This window comes from Ovis aries, chromosome 21 (assembly GCF_016772045.2).
Source record: "Ovis aries strain OAR_USU_Benz2616 breed Rambouillet chromosome 21, ARS-UI_Ramb_v3.0, whole genome shotgun sequence".
In the NCBI taxonomy this organism is placed as follows: Eukaryota; Metazoa; Chordata; class Mammalia; order Artiodactyla; family Bovidae; genus Ovis; species Ovis aries.
This window is the reverse complement of record NC_056074.1, coordinates 39,374,791-39,389,979: the sequence shown is the minus strand read 5'-3', so window position 1 is coordinate 39,389,979 and position 15,189 is coordinate 39,374,791. Positions and strand designations below refer to the sequence as shown.

Genomic DNA, 15,189 nt, shown 5'->3' with positions numbered 1-15,189 from the left:
CCCTCAGCCTTGCCTCAGAGACAGCTGGGGCACTTTCCCCTATCTTCTGTCCTGATCCTGCCTTTCTGCCTCCAGGGCCCACATCTCATGATCACAGCCCCTGGGGTGGTTTCCAAGGGTGATGCGGTGCTGCAAGGCCCTTCCTTCCTCACTCGCTTGGCCAGACCCCACGGGCGCAGGGGTGGGGAGGTGAGGGCGGAGGTTGGTGGGACTGACTGGTTGCCTAGGGGAGCCCCGGGCTCTCAGCTCAGCTGTGGGCCTGGTGCTGCTAGCCTCTCTGAAGGGGAGTTTTTCTTGACTGGTGCCTTTCAGGGACTTGGGTACTGGTCGAGTGGATCAGAGTCTCTCCCCAAAAGGCCAAGGGGGCCCCCAAATCAGAGCTGACAAGGCTCTCTCAAGGGACCAAGGCAACTCTGAAAAAAATCCCAACTAATCTTGCTCTCAGTCTTGGATGTAGGGCTGGTGTTTCCCATTTCTAAAATTCAGCTCTTGGGGCAGCTCGGAGGGGACCTGGCTGGAGTAAGAGGATCCGTAGAATAGGTTTTGTTTTTTTTCATAAAATAGTTTTGAGTGAGGTGTGTTGGCCTCTCAGGGAGCTCCCTCCTGGGGGTCCTGGCTGACCTCTTTTGTCTTTGCTGTCAGAGGGTGCTGGCCTAGCCTCCCAGGCCTCCCCATGGAAGGTCCCAGACCCCCATTCTTTCTTTATTTAATTTTTTGGCCACGCCCCCCCCAAATTTTAGTTTCCGGACTCCCTGGGGCCCCCTACAGCAGAAGTGTGGCGTTTCAGCCACTGGACCACCAGAGACGTCCCAAGACCCCCTCCTTGACCCAGCATGCCCCTAGATTCTGCTTCCTCCTAACTGCTGCTGCTCTTTGTCCTCCTGAGCCCCCATTTTCTCGCAGAACCCGGGTGTGCAAGGTCCCTGCTACCCGTTCCAAGGCTGTGGGGGGTGCAGCTTGGGCGATGGGGCCTGGATAGAGGCTTTTCCACAGCCTCCTTTGGTGGGAGAGGCTGTCCTGGCCCAGGCTCCTCGTGCCCCAGTCCTTCTGTCTCTGCCAGGCTTGTGGGATGGGGTGGAGGGTGGAGATCCCGCTTGCTAGCTCAATCCCATGCTAACAGGACACTCTCTCTCTCTCCAGGTGGCTTTGATTTTTGTGTCGTGTTTTATTTTCTCCTTCATCCGAATCGTTTTTCTCGTTGACTGTTTTTTTTTTTCTCTCCGCCTCCCGGAAGAAAAAAAAAAGAAAAAAAGAAAAAGGAAAAAGCAGCCCTCCCAGCCTCATGCTTCTCCTCCTTTTCCTTTTTTTTTTCGGCAAGAAGAAAAAAAAAGAAACCAAACTCTCCTCTCCCCTGCAGTAATTCCCTGCCCCTTCCTTCCTCTGGTTCTGCCTGTACCCGGTCCCCCTTTCCGGCGCCCCCTTCTCTCTCTCTCTCTCCCCATCTCGTGCCCTCCACCTTCTATTTCGGCATCGGGGCCCCTCCCCTCAGCTCTGGGCTGGGGGCTTTCCCCCGATGTCTGTCACAAGTTAAAAGGGTTTTTAAATTGTGGCAGCAAAAGCTTTTTTCTCCCCTCTCTCTGGCTGATTTTGATGACTCGTGTTTTCTTTGTTTCTTTCCCCTTTTCTTTCTTTTTTTCTTCTTTTTTTTTTTCTCCTCTCTTTCTTTCTCTCCTTCCCCTTTCCAAGGTCCGGCTCACCTGACGTTAAACAGCGAAGGTATGGTTTGAAGCTCTGGTTTGGTTTGGATTGGATGGCCCCCAACCTGCGCCTGGATTTTTCTGGCCCCGCCCCTCCCCACCCCTCCCCTCCCCCTCCCCCACCTGCCCCACCTCCTTCCTGCCTTCCTACCCTCTTCCTCTGCCATATCTTTATTTTATTGGGTGCTGGGGCAGGGGGGCGGGGGGCTGGTCCCGGTGTGTGCTCTCCCCTCCCCTAACTCCCCCGACTCACTCCATCCGCCCTCATCCCACCTTGGTTTCTGACATCAAGAGATGTTTGAACTCCTGCCGTTGTCTCCAGTCACCTTTTTTGCGTTTTCCTGATAGTGTATCTTGCTTTTTTTTTTTTTTTCTTTCTCATGGTGGTGTTTTATTTCCTTCCACTCATTCTGATCATTCTTTCTCTTCTGTGAACCCAAATACAAAGAGAAAAGCATGGGCTGGAGGAAGAGGATTTTAGGCAGCCTCATTCCCCTCACCCTGCTGCTGTGGGATACCCCCTTTCCACAGCCCCCCGTGCCGCCCCACCCTGGCCCATACACCCTCACCGGTGACTTGAGGATGTCTCCTGACCCTGTTTGACAGATGAGGGCATTTAAGCCCAGAGAGATGAAGTGACTTGCTAGTGATTACACAGCCTTTAATTGGTGGTACCATTGGGACTGCTCAGCTATTTTTAGCCTCCCTTCGACCAAGTCCTTACTGTCTTTAAAAGCCCTGGTGTTCAGCAAACCTGGAGACAGAGCCCAGGAGTCCTGACCACGATCCCCCAGCTCTGACCTTCCTGTCACTGACTCCCTCCCAGACCCTCGGGCACTGCTCCCCTGCCCAGAGTGGTTCTCTGTCGGGGCTCACCTTCCAGAGAGATGGGGTGATGGTCTTAGCCTGTAAGCAGGAGAGGCCTACAGGATGCAGGCTGGGCTGTGGGGAGAGACTGAGATCTGGAATGTGATGGATTTAGGCCTGGGGCGGTAGAGACCTGGAATTCGTGCAGGGATGTGAAATTATGGCAAGAAATGTGTGAAGGGAGGAAGTCCCGAGTGGGTAGTCAGGGCCTGGCGGGTTGATTCCCATCCTTCTTGCCTCTCAGTGCCTGGTTCTGGAGATGCCAGCTATGGCTTACCATTGTCATAGATGAAGGCCTGAAGGATTCCCTAAAGCCCCCACCCCCATCCCCACGCCACCCCCGAAAGGCCGCAGCTCAGGCATTATTCTAGCTTTAGTTCTGGGGGTTGGGGTTGGAGTCAGGGCCCAGACAGGGACTTTTAAACTCCATCCTTGAGTTCCCCTCAAGAACCATCTCCTAGGGGCTGGTGGTAGCTGTGGTGCCTGGGAGTCACTGGTCGGGGTGGGCAGAGAGCTCAAGGCAGCCTGGGGCCCAGATGTGGTGACATGTGCTTGCGGGGACTTTGGAGAGGAGGCCCAGGGTCAGGGGACTGGGCAGCGGGGAGCGAGATGTCCTCCCTGAGAAAGGCCTTCCTGCTCCCACGGTGAGCTCGGCCTGGCAGGACCTGCTGGTGTGCACGGCCCTGCTGCGGGCACCATGCAAGGACCAGGAGCCAAGGGAGCGTGACCCCGCCCCTGGAAAGCCCCTCAGTCTGACTGGCCAAGAAGTGGACGAAGGCAACTTTGAGAGCACACACTGCAGTAAATGAACAGCTGTAGACGGAGAAGCAGGCTTGCCTTGAATATGGCAGAGAACAGAAGAGGGGTTTGGTGTGGGAACGGGGGCCGTTTTAGAAGAGGGGTTGCTGTGTCAAGCTATTGCATGAGCGGAAGAGCAGGAACCTGGCCCAGCAGGTCGGGGTCGAGAGTGGCCGTGAACGTTCAGGGCCCCCAGGACCAGAGGGCTGTCCCACTGGCAGGCGGTCGGGCGGAAGGGGCTCCTCAACCAGCAATGAGGCCTCTGCTCTTCCATCCTAATCTCCCCAGCCCTGGGCAAGGGGTGGAATCTGTGGCTGAGTCTGATGGGGTTCGTGGGGCTGGTGTTCTTGGTTTGTCAACCAGCTCCTTCTCCAGAGGCCCTGAAGCAAATGAGTATCCAGAGCACACTCCCACCCCCACTGTACCTCCAGGCAGGTGCTCTGCCCTGGAAAAGGCCCTCTATCACCTCAAGGCTGGGGTGGGACTGCCTGGCTAGCCCCCTGTGCCTGACTCCCCAATTCTGCTTCTCCAGTAGGGTCCTTACTGTTCTCCGAGGGGGGGGCCGGGAGAGGAGGAGCCGGCGATGTGCACCAGTCGTCAAAAGGTCAGTGACCCCACGGTCCCCAGAGAGCCCAGCCCTTACCACCCCCGCAGGCCAACTTCACTTCCTGGAGGGCAGCAGAGTCAACAGAGGCCTCGAGCCTTCTCCTGGCCCTGAGGTCTACCCCGCACTCGTAGTACCTGCCCTGGTGTGAAGGGTCACAGAGCTCCATCTCTTTCCCAAAGCCCTGTTGACCTGATGACCTATTTCTAGAACACAGATGTCTTCTTGTGGCAGTTGTTTAGGCCAAAGAACAGGGATGCCTTGAGAGTACCTGTTTCCCTGGGAGAGTGGCTGGGCAGCAGGTTCGACACCCCGTTTAACCGTCACATTCTGAAGGCATGCTTGGTGTCAGCCCAGGGGGATTCTGGTGAAGACACTGGCATTTTTAATAGGTATGTAACACAGGCGTCACTTTAGTGAGCCTTCACACCCCCCCCCACCGCCCACCCCCCGCCGGTGGAAGGGCTTGTGGCCCTTGGTTTACAGATGAGGAGACTGACCTCACCAATGCCCCTGAGGCCAGCCTGGGGCCCTTTATCCTGTCTCAGGGCTGTAGGTTTCAAGCTCCCTATTTTTCCTGCACTAAGGCTATCTCTTAAGAGAATCTCTTCCTAAGAAGTTTGCAGGGCAGGGAAGCAACCCCTCAACGAGCTCCAGTGGGTGCCAAGCCCTAGGGCCATCAAGTCCTGTTCTTTAGGATGTGCTGTTCTGTTGGCCTCGATTTCTGCCATCTCTGCCCTCTTCCCCAGCCGTTTGGTATCTCTTTCAGCTGACTCTCGAAAAACAGCTAGGCCACCCGCGGTGGAAGTCTCCCCCAAGTTCCCTCGGCAAACCCCAGACTCTGCACGGCGTTCCCTTTGTCTTCACATTCATTATATCACTCGCCACACGGCATCGTAACTGTCACTTTACCTGGTTGCCTCCCCCTCTCAACCAAGCTCCCTGAGGACAGTGATTGGGTATTTTCGTTCATATACCCCCAGTGCTTTCCACAGCTCCTGGCACATATGTAGGCGTGTACTCAGCAGATTTATTTTAAATGGGTGAATGGGCTCTGTCCTCAAGGGGCTCATTGACGTTCTAACAAATAACTACAATACAGTGTTGGTACATGCAGAGTATAGGCAAAGTGTAGACTTTGTGCAGAGGAGTTAATTTATTCATTGATGGAGAGAGAGAGAGGCAGCGCATACACACACAGAGCGTTACATCCCAGTAACACAAGTCGTTTATTTGTGGAATGGTTTACAGTTTAGGAAGCCTCACCCCATCCAGTCTCTTTCTAGATGCCCGCAGCAACCTGGGAGGTAGGCAGCTGATCAGCTTCTTGGTCCTGAGGAGGAAGCTGGGCCTTAGAGATGCTGCCTCTTGGCCAAGGTCACAAATCTGGTGCAAGAGCCAGCATTAGTGCCCAGGTCTTCTTTTTCACATCATACTTCCTCTCAAGGGAGCAGTACAAGATGTTACTAGGCAGTAAGTGCCAAATGAGCAGAACAGACAGCTGTAGTGCTTGAGAGCAGGGAGGGGCTAAGGGGGCTGGAGACCTTCCCAGAGGAGGGCTTTGAGCAGGGCCTGAAAAGGAGGCGGCTGCTCTGCCCCTCACGGCCTTTAAAGGTTCAGGACCATAACAGCTGGTCTCCAGCTACATCCAGCTTGACTGGGGACACTGGTAGGGCTCCACTTCCCCGACCCTGGGAGACAAACGAGTGTCAGCAGAGACCCCTTGCCTGTGCCAGGGATGGTTAGGAGTGGTAATGTTCAAGTGATGCTGGGAGTTGTAGTTCTGGGGCGTCTACACGGCGGCGGGATGGGAGCGAGCGCCCCCTGCTGTTCCATGTCCCGCTCCTTTCAGATCTGCTTCACACTCTTGGGAGTTCAGTGGGCCTGGCAACCCCCACATCCTTACCTGACAGACGGCACCCCCATCCCCACCAATCCCAAGAGGTCCTTCTGCTTCCTCCCCACCCCAGGGCGGTCTCTGTCTGTCCTTCCCACTGTTCTTGGGTTTTCTGGTTCACATTTACTCATCTCTTCTCCGTCGCTCTCCTCCAGTTCTTCCAGGTTCCCTCTGGCTCCTCCAAGCCTCTTCCCATCCCTGGCCTGCTGGGTCTCTGGCGGCGGCAGGCAATGGAGGACACGTTTACTCTGGCTCCTCTCCCAGGAGATGGGAGCGGAGCCTGGAAGAGTCGAGGAATGGCCTCGTCTCTCCACTTTGCCTTGGCAGCCGGGGTCCGGCTCTAGGCCCGCCTCTCTCCTTTTCACAGGGCTCTTTTGTTCTCTTCCAATCACTTTTCCACGTGGTTGCCTTATTCTTTCCTTTCTTTCTGTTTGACTCTCCTTTTAATATTTTCTTTGCCGTGAAGGTGAGGGAGTGGGAGGGGAGGCCGGGCTTTCGGGAGAGACTAGGACATGGAGCAAACTCAAGGTCAAACACGTTCCCTTTTCTGGTCCTTGAGCCCCCCGGCTCTGCCAGTGCCTGGGCAGCAGGCCTGGTTGCTATGGAAACAGCAAGGCCTTGGCTTCCTTTCCCTAGAGGTCTCTGTCCCCCTTTCCTTGCTGGCCCTCTTCCATCACCCTTACCTGTCCCCTCCCAGTTAGTGCTTGTCTTTATCCAGATTGCTTCCCCATCATCTCTTGCTCATTCCCAACTCTGTGCTGTCTCCAGACCCCTTCTGTCCCCCATGGTCCATCTTTCTCCTTCTCCACATGGCCTGCCTCCACATCACCATTCTTCCCTACTTTTCCCTCCTTGTCTCTCCTTGACTCCTCTTTGTTTTCTGGCCCTCTCTGCTGGAGCCCTCAGGTGGGCAGAGTGGGGCTTCCAGCTGTCCCCATGTGGCCCGTGCCCCACCAGCCATTGCTGCCCCACAGCCTCAGGAAACCGGGCCTCGCCAGCTGCAGCGAGTGCTGTGCCAGGCTCTGGGGCAGCAGCTGGTGCCTTGGCATCCGGAGGCAGTGAGGACTGAGTCTGCGGGCAGCCTGCCCGGAGGGAGAGCAGGGCTGTTGTGCAGGGGAGGGGCATCTGCAGGAGGCGCACCAGAGAGCCCCGGCTTCCACACACCATGCTGATGGTGGGGCTTGGCACATTGTGGGCAGGTGGCTTCTGAGGGCCGAATGCCCTGCCTCTTCCTGGGCCTGGGGGCCTGTGCTGAGAAACTCCACCCTTCACGAAGGCCCTCAGCCGGCTGTCTCGTTCACTCCCAGCCTCACCTGCGAGATGGGTGGGCCCAGCTGGGAGAGTCCTGTCAGAGTCCAGGTCCTCTGTGCTCCCTGGACTCCAGGGCCCGTTTTCTTCCCTTGACGGATGTGGGCTCTGGCTTGTGAAGGTGTAGGGTTAGGACCCCACCTTCCCGCCCCTAAGCCGTTGTCATCCATTTGTAGAAAGCTAAATGCCCCTAAGGCCCTTCCAATTGTTTTCACTTCTGTTTAGAGTGCCAGTGAAAGGAGCCCTATGCTGGGTGTACACACACACACACACACACACACACACACACACACACACACACGAGCCAGGCCTGCCTGTGTATCTTGCCTCCAGTCATCTCCTGGAACACAGGGGTCCTACACCTGCCCTCTGGCCACCCTCGGAGGCGCTCAACCTAGGACCTGTCAGCACTGTCCTCTCAGGTTGGACTAGGAAGTTGGAGGGGATGGTGACAGCGATCGCGGTGGCCTCCTGTGTAAGCCCCGCCCCCTGCTCCCTGGCACATCTGTCACCCACATCACCCTCCCATGTGTCTTCCCCTTGCCCCCCACCCCATTCTCTCCATTTGCTCAGTGCTATGAAGCAGGCCTACGAGTCCCATCCCAGGTGGTCAGGCTTGAGACTGTTCCCAGGCAGTGAGAATGGCCATCACCAGAAAAGAGGCAGGAGGGGGAAGTGGGCTGCACTCAGGAGACCCTTGGTGCCCCGCCATAGGGGGACACTCTAGGAAGACTTCAGGTGCAGCCTCTTGTTTCTCTTCCGCATCTTTCTGTTAAGGGGAGTGGCTGGGGGAGGGCTGGTTGGGGAGGAGACGGTGAGACTGCCCGCTTCTGTCTGCTTCGCCTGGCCCTGTGGCAGCTTAATTGTCAGCTGTCAGTGTGAGAGCCACTTAGCAGCCTCCTGCCTTGGAGCTAGGTGTGGAGGAAGCTGCTTCTGACAGCAAAGACGTCAGGGTCCAGAGAGGAGGGGGTCAGTGGGAGGAGGCAGGGGAGGGGAGAGAGCCTACAGCTTGCAATTGGGATCGAGAGGCTCTGGGTGCCCTGGACCTACGCCCGGTGGCTGGAGGGGAAGAGGGAGGTCTGGAGTGCCCACGCCGCTCAGCCCTCTTCCGTTTCCCTACGGCGGCATCCAGGCAAGGAAGAGTTTGTGGCGACCTTCAAGGGCAATGAGTTCTTCTGCTACGACCTGTCACACAACCCGATCCAGAGCAGCACGGACGAGATTACGCTGGCCTTCCGCACCCTGCAGCGCAATGGGCTGATGCTGCACACGGGCAAGTCGGCCGACTACGTCAACCTGTCCCTCAAATCCGGGGCAGTCTGGCTCGTCATCAACCTGGGCTCGGGAGCCTTTGAAGCCCTGGTGGAACCCGTCAACGGCAAGTTCAACGACAACGCCTGGCACGATGTCCGGGTCACTCGAAACCTGCGCCAGGTAGGGGGAGCAGGAAGAAGGCCAGGGGCCAGCGGCGTCTGAGGCAGAATGGGAGTGGGGAGCGAGGCCACCGGGATGCGGGGCCAGGCATCAGGCCCGGTGGCAGGGTGTGGTTCTGAAGAATGTTTAGGCTTTGGGTGGGCTGGTAGGGGCCAGGAGTGTGGCTGCTGTGGGCAGGCTGCAAGGACCAGGATCCACGCTAGGGAGGAGGCTGCGGAGATGTCCAGGGCCAGAGCCTGGGGGAAGAGGAAGGGCTGGGCTAGGATTGATGCTGGTGACTTGGTGCTGAGGTTTCAAGGGCTGGGGTTGAAAAATCAGGGGAACTGGCAGCAGGGCAATTCAGGACATGGAGGGGTGAGACAGAACCTGAATGATGGGCCATGGGGGGTGCTCTGGGATGGGGAGACACTGGCCAGACCCTGGAAGGGCAGGTGTCCAGTTAAGGCAGAAAGTCTAGGACACATGGGGTGGGATGTGGCCTGCCCTTAGGCAGGGCCTTTGGGGCTGGTCTCAGAGCAGGGTCGGGGCAGCAGATGTGAGCAGGGAACCAGGTGGAGAGGTGCTTGGTCCTGCCTCTCCTCTGGCAGCACCCCAATTCTCTCCTGTCCCGTCCTGTTCCTCCAAAGGGGTGCAGGCTCTCCCAGGGGCTCTTGATTGTCTTGCCGTGGCTTCTAGGCCTGCCCTTGCAGGAGCTCAGGAGACTCTTGAGGCGGCCCCTACAGTCAGGACAGAGCTTTTCTTAGCGTCCCCAGACACCCCCCACCCTGGAGGAGTGCCAATGCTTCTGGGCATCGACTGTCCTCAGTAGCTCTTGCCTCTCACAAGGTGCAGGGAGGCTGCAGCAGGCGAAGGACTCTCTCTGGCCAGGCTCCTGCTCGACAGCAGCCCCCACAGCTTGTTTCCAGCCCTGAGAAGTTCCTGCCTCAAGTGCGCTCCAAACCAGAGCCTTTTTTGAAAGCAGATGAGGCTGCTGTGCATCCTTGGTGGCTTCCGTCTCCACCTCCGGACTCCTTGCCCTGCTCAGTTGGTGCCTGGGGCCTGGGTGCCAGGCTCCTGCTGGTCCCTTTCTCTGGGTCCACCGCTTTCTCTCGTGGCTGGTGGCAGGGATGCTTTCCCAGCTCCATTCCAGCAGGCTAAGTGCAGCCAGGACCGTGGAACCCCTGAGCCCTGGGAGGCACCGTCTGGGCTGGTTTGGAGCTCTTCTCTCACTCAGTGCCTTCTCTTATTTCCTGGTTCTGGCTGAACTTCTTGGTGCATGAACTTCTGTTGTCTCTCCTCTTCACCATCACTGGCAACTTCCTTCTCCTCCTCTCCTTCCTCTCGCCGAAGGCTCCTGGGGGGCAGGGGCCGTCAGACCTCACATTGTTCTTACTTGCTCCTCTTCAACCCCCTGAGTCACGATCTAATGGGGCATCCCCCTCAACGGTGACTTCCTCTTGCTGTCAGGACACCATGACTAATCCACCTGCTCTTTCCAAGCCGCTGCTCCCTGCTGTAGTCGGGCTCCCATCCAGGCACCTGTCCTCAGTGCTCCCCAAGCTTGGAAGAGCCGCATCGTCGCCTGAGCCGGCTGGAGGGCTGCCCTGTTCACTGCAGGGCTAGGCAGAGTTGCCTTCTTGCTGCTGTTCCCTGCCCAGGACAGGTGCTGTCACCTGGGACTGCCTTTGGCAACACACTGCAAGCCCAGGGTCCTTATCCATGTGTCCTCTGGCCAATGCACTGTCCATCTACACAGGATGTGTGCTCAGTCGTGCAGTCACGTCTGACTCTGCTGTGGCCCCCTGGACTGCAGCCCACCTGACTCTTCTGTCCATGGGGTTTTCCAGGCAAGAATACTGGAGTGGGTTGCCATTTCCTTCTCCAGGAGATCTTCCTGACCCAGGGATTGAACCCCAGTCTCCTGTGTCCCCTGCACTGGCAGGCGGGTTCTTTAGCACTGCACCACGTGGGAAGTCCTACACAGGGTACTGAGGGGAAAAAGACACGGTCCCACCCTCCCAGCCCTTTGGCTCTTGAGGAGACAGGATGAGTCTGCTAAAAGTGATCAGAGCCAATCCACACAAGCATCAGCTAAGTGGCAAGAATCTCAAATGTTCTAGGAACTCGAGAGACACAGGCAAGTGGGAGAGGTTGTGACCAGGGAAGGTGGGAAAGCCACCTAGAAGTGGTGAGGCCTGGCCTCGCAGCTTCAGGATGGGCAGTGACTCACAGTAGCCTCCTCCGGCACTCACAGAGTTCTGGGTCTGAGCTGGTGACGGATGCAGACCACTTCCCCTGGCTGGCTCTACCAGACAGTTAGAGCAGAGTCAGGTCATATTGACCCAAACACAAGCCTTCGGGGCTCAGGGGCTATCTGCTTCAAGACTTTGATTGAGAGGTCTTTTTAGAAAGGGTTTCTGGAGAGCTGTATTTGACTCAAGTTCACATCCTTAAGTGTGAGCTACAGCCCTTTTTGTGTCATTGTGACCATCAGGGAGATGGCTGTGCTCTGGATTCATTGCCAAGTCCATCCTCCTCAGGCCTTTTGAGTGTCTGGTTCTCAACTGAGGGAGGGGTGCCCCCGAGAGATTCTGGAAATGTCTGGAAGCATTTTGGGTGTCAGAGCTTGGGGAGGGTGCTACTGGCATTTACTGGGTAGAGGCCAAGATACTGCTAAACATCTCCCAATGCACAGGACAGCCCCACAGCAAAGAACGATCTCGCCCCAAGTGTTGGTAGTGTCGAGGAGAAGAAATGGTGCAGACAAGGGCCTCGTGGCATTCTGGGATTGGAAAGATCCTTTTGTGATTTGAGGGGTAATGTAGGGTCAGGAGTGGCCAGGAGCAAGGACAGGGGTGACGTGAGAAATGACATCTGCCCCAGCCTCTGGGAGGGCACTGGAGTTCACATAGTTTTCCCCAAGTGATTAGAACGATGGGGGGACCACCACCCGGGGAGAGCCTGGCCCAGAACTTACATGGAGGGGGTCTCCCTTCCTCCTTTCGGTTCATCAGCTTTGGGTGTTGGTCATGAGGCCAGCTCCTAAGACTGGAAGGAGGCAGAATTTCTCCCTACCTCCCCTGAACCAGATAGTGACCCCTGGTATCATCCAGAACCTTTTGGAACAGTGCATTCAGGGCCAGAGGGAGCCTGGCTGAGACCACACCTTTCTTTTGCTCTGCTTTCCCCCTGAATCCAGGCTTGAGGACTCTGCCCAGTGGTGTCTCCTGGGTGATCTTGGCAAGAATGATTCCATCTGAGGATTCCCTGAGGCCTCTTTTTTTTGGTTACGCTGGGTCTTTGCCAGCTTCTCTAGCTGTGTAGAGCAAGTTCTAGAGTGCGTGGTGCTCGGGCTTAGCTGCAGCATGTGGGATCTAGTTCCCCAACTAAGGGTCAAACCTGGGCCCCTTGCATTGGAAGCGTGGCGTGTTATCCACTGGATCACCAGGTCCATCCCTGAGGCCTATTTTTAATCTTGGGCACACTCTCCTCCACACCTGTGTGTCTTCCCCACCACACATGCCAAGTGCCAATCCATTTCCTCTCTGACCAGCTAACCAGCACCAGCTCTGGAGACAAGCTGGCCCTTGGCGTATCATGTGGAGCTTCCTCCCACCCAGCTCCTATGAGGCTGCGCCTCTTATGGAGGCCCTCTGGACCCCAAGGAGGGAGTTCTTCAAGGATGGTGTCCGGCAGGCACTTGGGACTCCCTCGCCCGCCTTATGGCTCGGCCTCTGGGTCTCTCAGCCTGTCACACACCCTGCCTCAGGGCCTAACTGTACTGCTGGGCATGCCCCGTCTACACCGGCTTCCTGAGTTGCCTGCTTCGTTTCCATAGTGCTCCCTGAAGACACCACCATTCACCCTCCTTTCCACTGGGTGAAACCCTAGAGCTGAGGTTTGAGTTGGACTGACTGGGTTCAAGTCACTGAGTGACTTGAGGCAAGTTATATAAACAGTGTGAGGTGAGAGGGGCCTTTGAGGAGTGACCGAGGTGACGCCCACCATGTGAGCATCGTGGGCTCGCTGCCGCCTTTACCGTTAGTTGTGGGGTTTTCCAGTGCGTCTCACCACCTCTGTAAGGCTTTCTTGAGCCACCCCCGCCGCCATCGCTGCCCCTGCCCAGTCAGTCTCCCTTTTTGCTGTGTTCTGGCCCTGTCACCATGCTCTATCTGTGTGGTCAATTTGTGCTCGTCTCTTCTCTGTTTCTAGGTGGCGAGCTCCTTGAGTGCTTTTTATGGTCTGCGTTGTGCCTTAGTCGCGGCGCATGGACTCTCTAGTTGTGGTGTGTGGTCCCAGTAGTTGCCGCGTGGGCTTAGTTGCTCGCAGGTGGGATCCCAGTTCCCCAGCCAGTGATCCAACCTGTGTCCCCTGTACTGGAAGGCAGATTCTTAACCACTGGGCCACCAGGGAAGTTCCCCTTGAGGGCTTAATACCAGAAACTGAGTGTTTTTATTTGTTTTTCTAGTGGTTTTGCTGGTTCCTTTGGGTTCTGCCTTGAAGCCAGTTGGTGAGGTTTTGGACAGATTAGCAGATCTAATTATTTCACATGAGCCCGGAACTACTGTTGTCTTCTGGGAAAAACTCCTTCCTTTACGCTCCCGCCCTCTCTTTGGAGTTTCATCAGGACCTGTCCCTTTCTTACAGCACTGTTCAGATCGCACCCTCATATCTCTCGTTCATGGGGCCCCCAAGTTCAAGGGTCTCTTTTCTTTTTTGTATCTCACCTAACTTTTCTAACAATCCTGTGAAGTGGGAGATACTTGCATTCACCAATGAGGGAAAAGCAAGTTCAAGAGCTGGCCCAAGGCTCTCCTGTGGGAGTGGGAGGGTGAGAGTCTGTCTGACTCCATTCCTCTGCCTCCTGGGAGGGCCTGGCTGCCGACCTTGGTGTGCAGTGCTAAAGGGCCTGTCACTTGCCTTGTGGTCCTGCCATTCTCGGACGTCCCCATGTCTTGAACCATCTAAATGTTCTGCTGTCTCTTGAAAAAGTGGGCCCATCTTATCCAAGTCCTCTTTCCTTTGTCCTGAGTTTCTCTTGCTCCATAGAGACTGCCTTCGTCCAGACTGTTGTGATTTGTGTGTATTAACCCCTTCTTGACTTTCTTGAGGGGCTAGAGCTACATCGAGACTTCAAGGTCGAGACGGGGCAAGGTTTTGTCCAAAGCCCTTGGTCGTGGTAAGTTACACTTGCTGTTGTCACTGACCTCTTCCCTCTGTGATTGATGTCCTCCTCCCTCATCATTCATGGTCCTCCATGTGCTCCTGTCCCCCAGGGGCCCTCCAGCTGCTTCTGTGGCTGGGGCAAAGCCTTCCTTGCCCAGTGGTTAGTCTGAAGCCCCAGCTCTCCAGATCCCAGCATCTGGGAAGGTGTGGGCTGCCGCATCATGGGCGCAAGCTGGCTTCTGGTGGAGCCTCCACTTAGTGTCTGGCCACATTGCCCGCTCGGGCATGGCCACTGCGTCCTGGGTCTGCACTGTCCCAGCCGCCTGTCTCAGCCACTGCAGTGTCGCTGTTTGTCAGAGGGAGCCTGGATCTCTTGACGCATCAGTGGGAGGCCCGGGCTTTGGACGCACAGCTCTTCCCTCTCAGTCTTGTTTCTTAGTTCACTCTTCTACTTGTTAAAAGTGAAGTTTTCCACGAAGGTTGAAAATGGGTTTTTCCTTGTTTTAGTTTCTACAGCCAGTTCTAACTTCTAAAGAGTGGTAGCTGGACTTTTACCTGCAGGGCTTCTTTCTCCCCTGTCCTGTTTGGCTGGTGCAGTGCTGTCAGCGAACTTGCACCTGTTTTGGTGCCTTAGGTGTAGCTGTCATGAAGCTAGTGTTTCCTTGCCCTGAGTAGTTGGCCTGTTCATTTCCCAACAGTCCTACTGGCTGATAGGACCAGTCTTTGTACCACGTGTTATCCCAGGGTCCAGTCTGTACCTGCAATTAGACTCTTGTCTTCCTGCTAGGTAAGCTGCTTCTGCATCACTAATAATTAATATTGGCCATTCAGCACTCCTAGCTGCTAAATATTGAATTCTGTTATTTTTAACTATACAAGGCCCTTATTAATTGTCTTCCTGAGTTAGTCCTGTGCCCACTGGTTATAACAGCTCTCTAACTAGTGGGTCTGTCCCCAGAAGACCTTTCCTTCTCACAGTCACACTCTTGGGCTTGCAGTTTAGCATTTGATGGACATCAAGCAGTAGTGTCTCAACACCTCTGTCGCACAGGGTGAAGCTGCCTCAGCCCTGCTGACATCTCCTCCTCAAAGGGAAATTTTGAAGGTGGTTCTTGCTGCTGTCTTTGACCATGAGGAGAGGAAATGAACGTAGAGCTGCATGGCAGTGGGGCTTCTAGAGTCTTGGGTAAAAGAAATTGGCTTCTAGTTTAGAGAAGAATGAGGGATTTTAGAGGGAGGTGGGTCTTTGTGTTCCTTCTTATGTTGTGGTATGTGGGGGGAGTGGATTTCTGGTGCTGGCTGTGGGGAGTGGAGGCTTGGGGGTCCGTGGCTGTGGGGAAGGAGGGTGGGCTGCTGGGAAAGCCTGACTGATTGCACAGACTTGCACGAGTGATGGTGGAGGCGGTGGTGGGGGCGGGGGTACTTCATTCTGGGAGAAA

At 55.9% G+C, this 15,189-nt stretch overlaps 1 protein-coding gene across 12 annotated transcripts in view; it reads left to right on the top strand.

The window, feature by feature from the left end:
- The window catches only part of NRXN2 (neurexin 2), a 100,310-nt gene that overhangs the window by 16,416 nt on the left and 68,705 nt on the right, over nucleotides 1-15,189 (top strand). For all 12 annotated transcript variants that reach the window (XM_042238084.1, XM_042238083.1, XM_042238082.1 and 9 more), the window contains exons 3-5: nucleotides 1,687-1,716; nucleotides 3,895-3,966; nucleotides 8,304-8,605. In XM_042238084.1, the coding sequence (XP_042094018.1) occupies nucleotides 1,687-1,716; nucleotides 3,895-3,966; nucleotides 8,304-8,605 (404 nt within the window). The remainder of the gene's footprint in view (nucleotides 1-1,686; nucleotides 1,717-3,894; nucleotides 3,967-8,303; nucleotides 8,606-15,189) is intronic.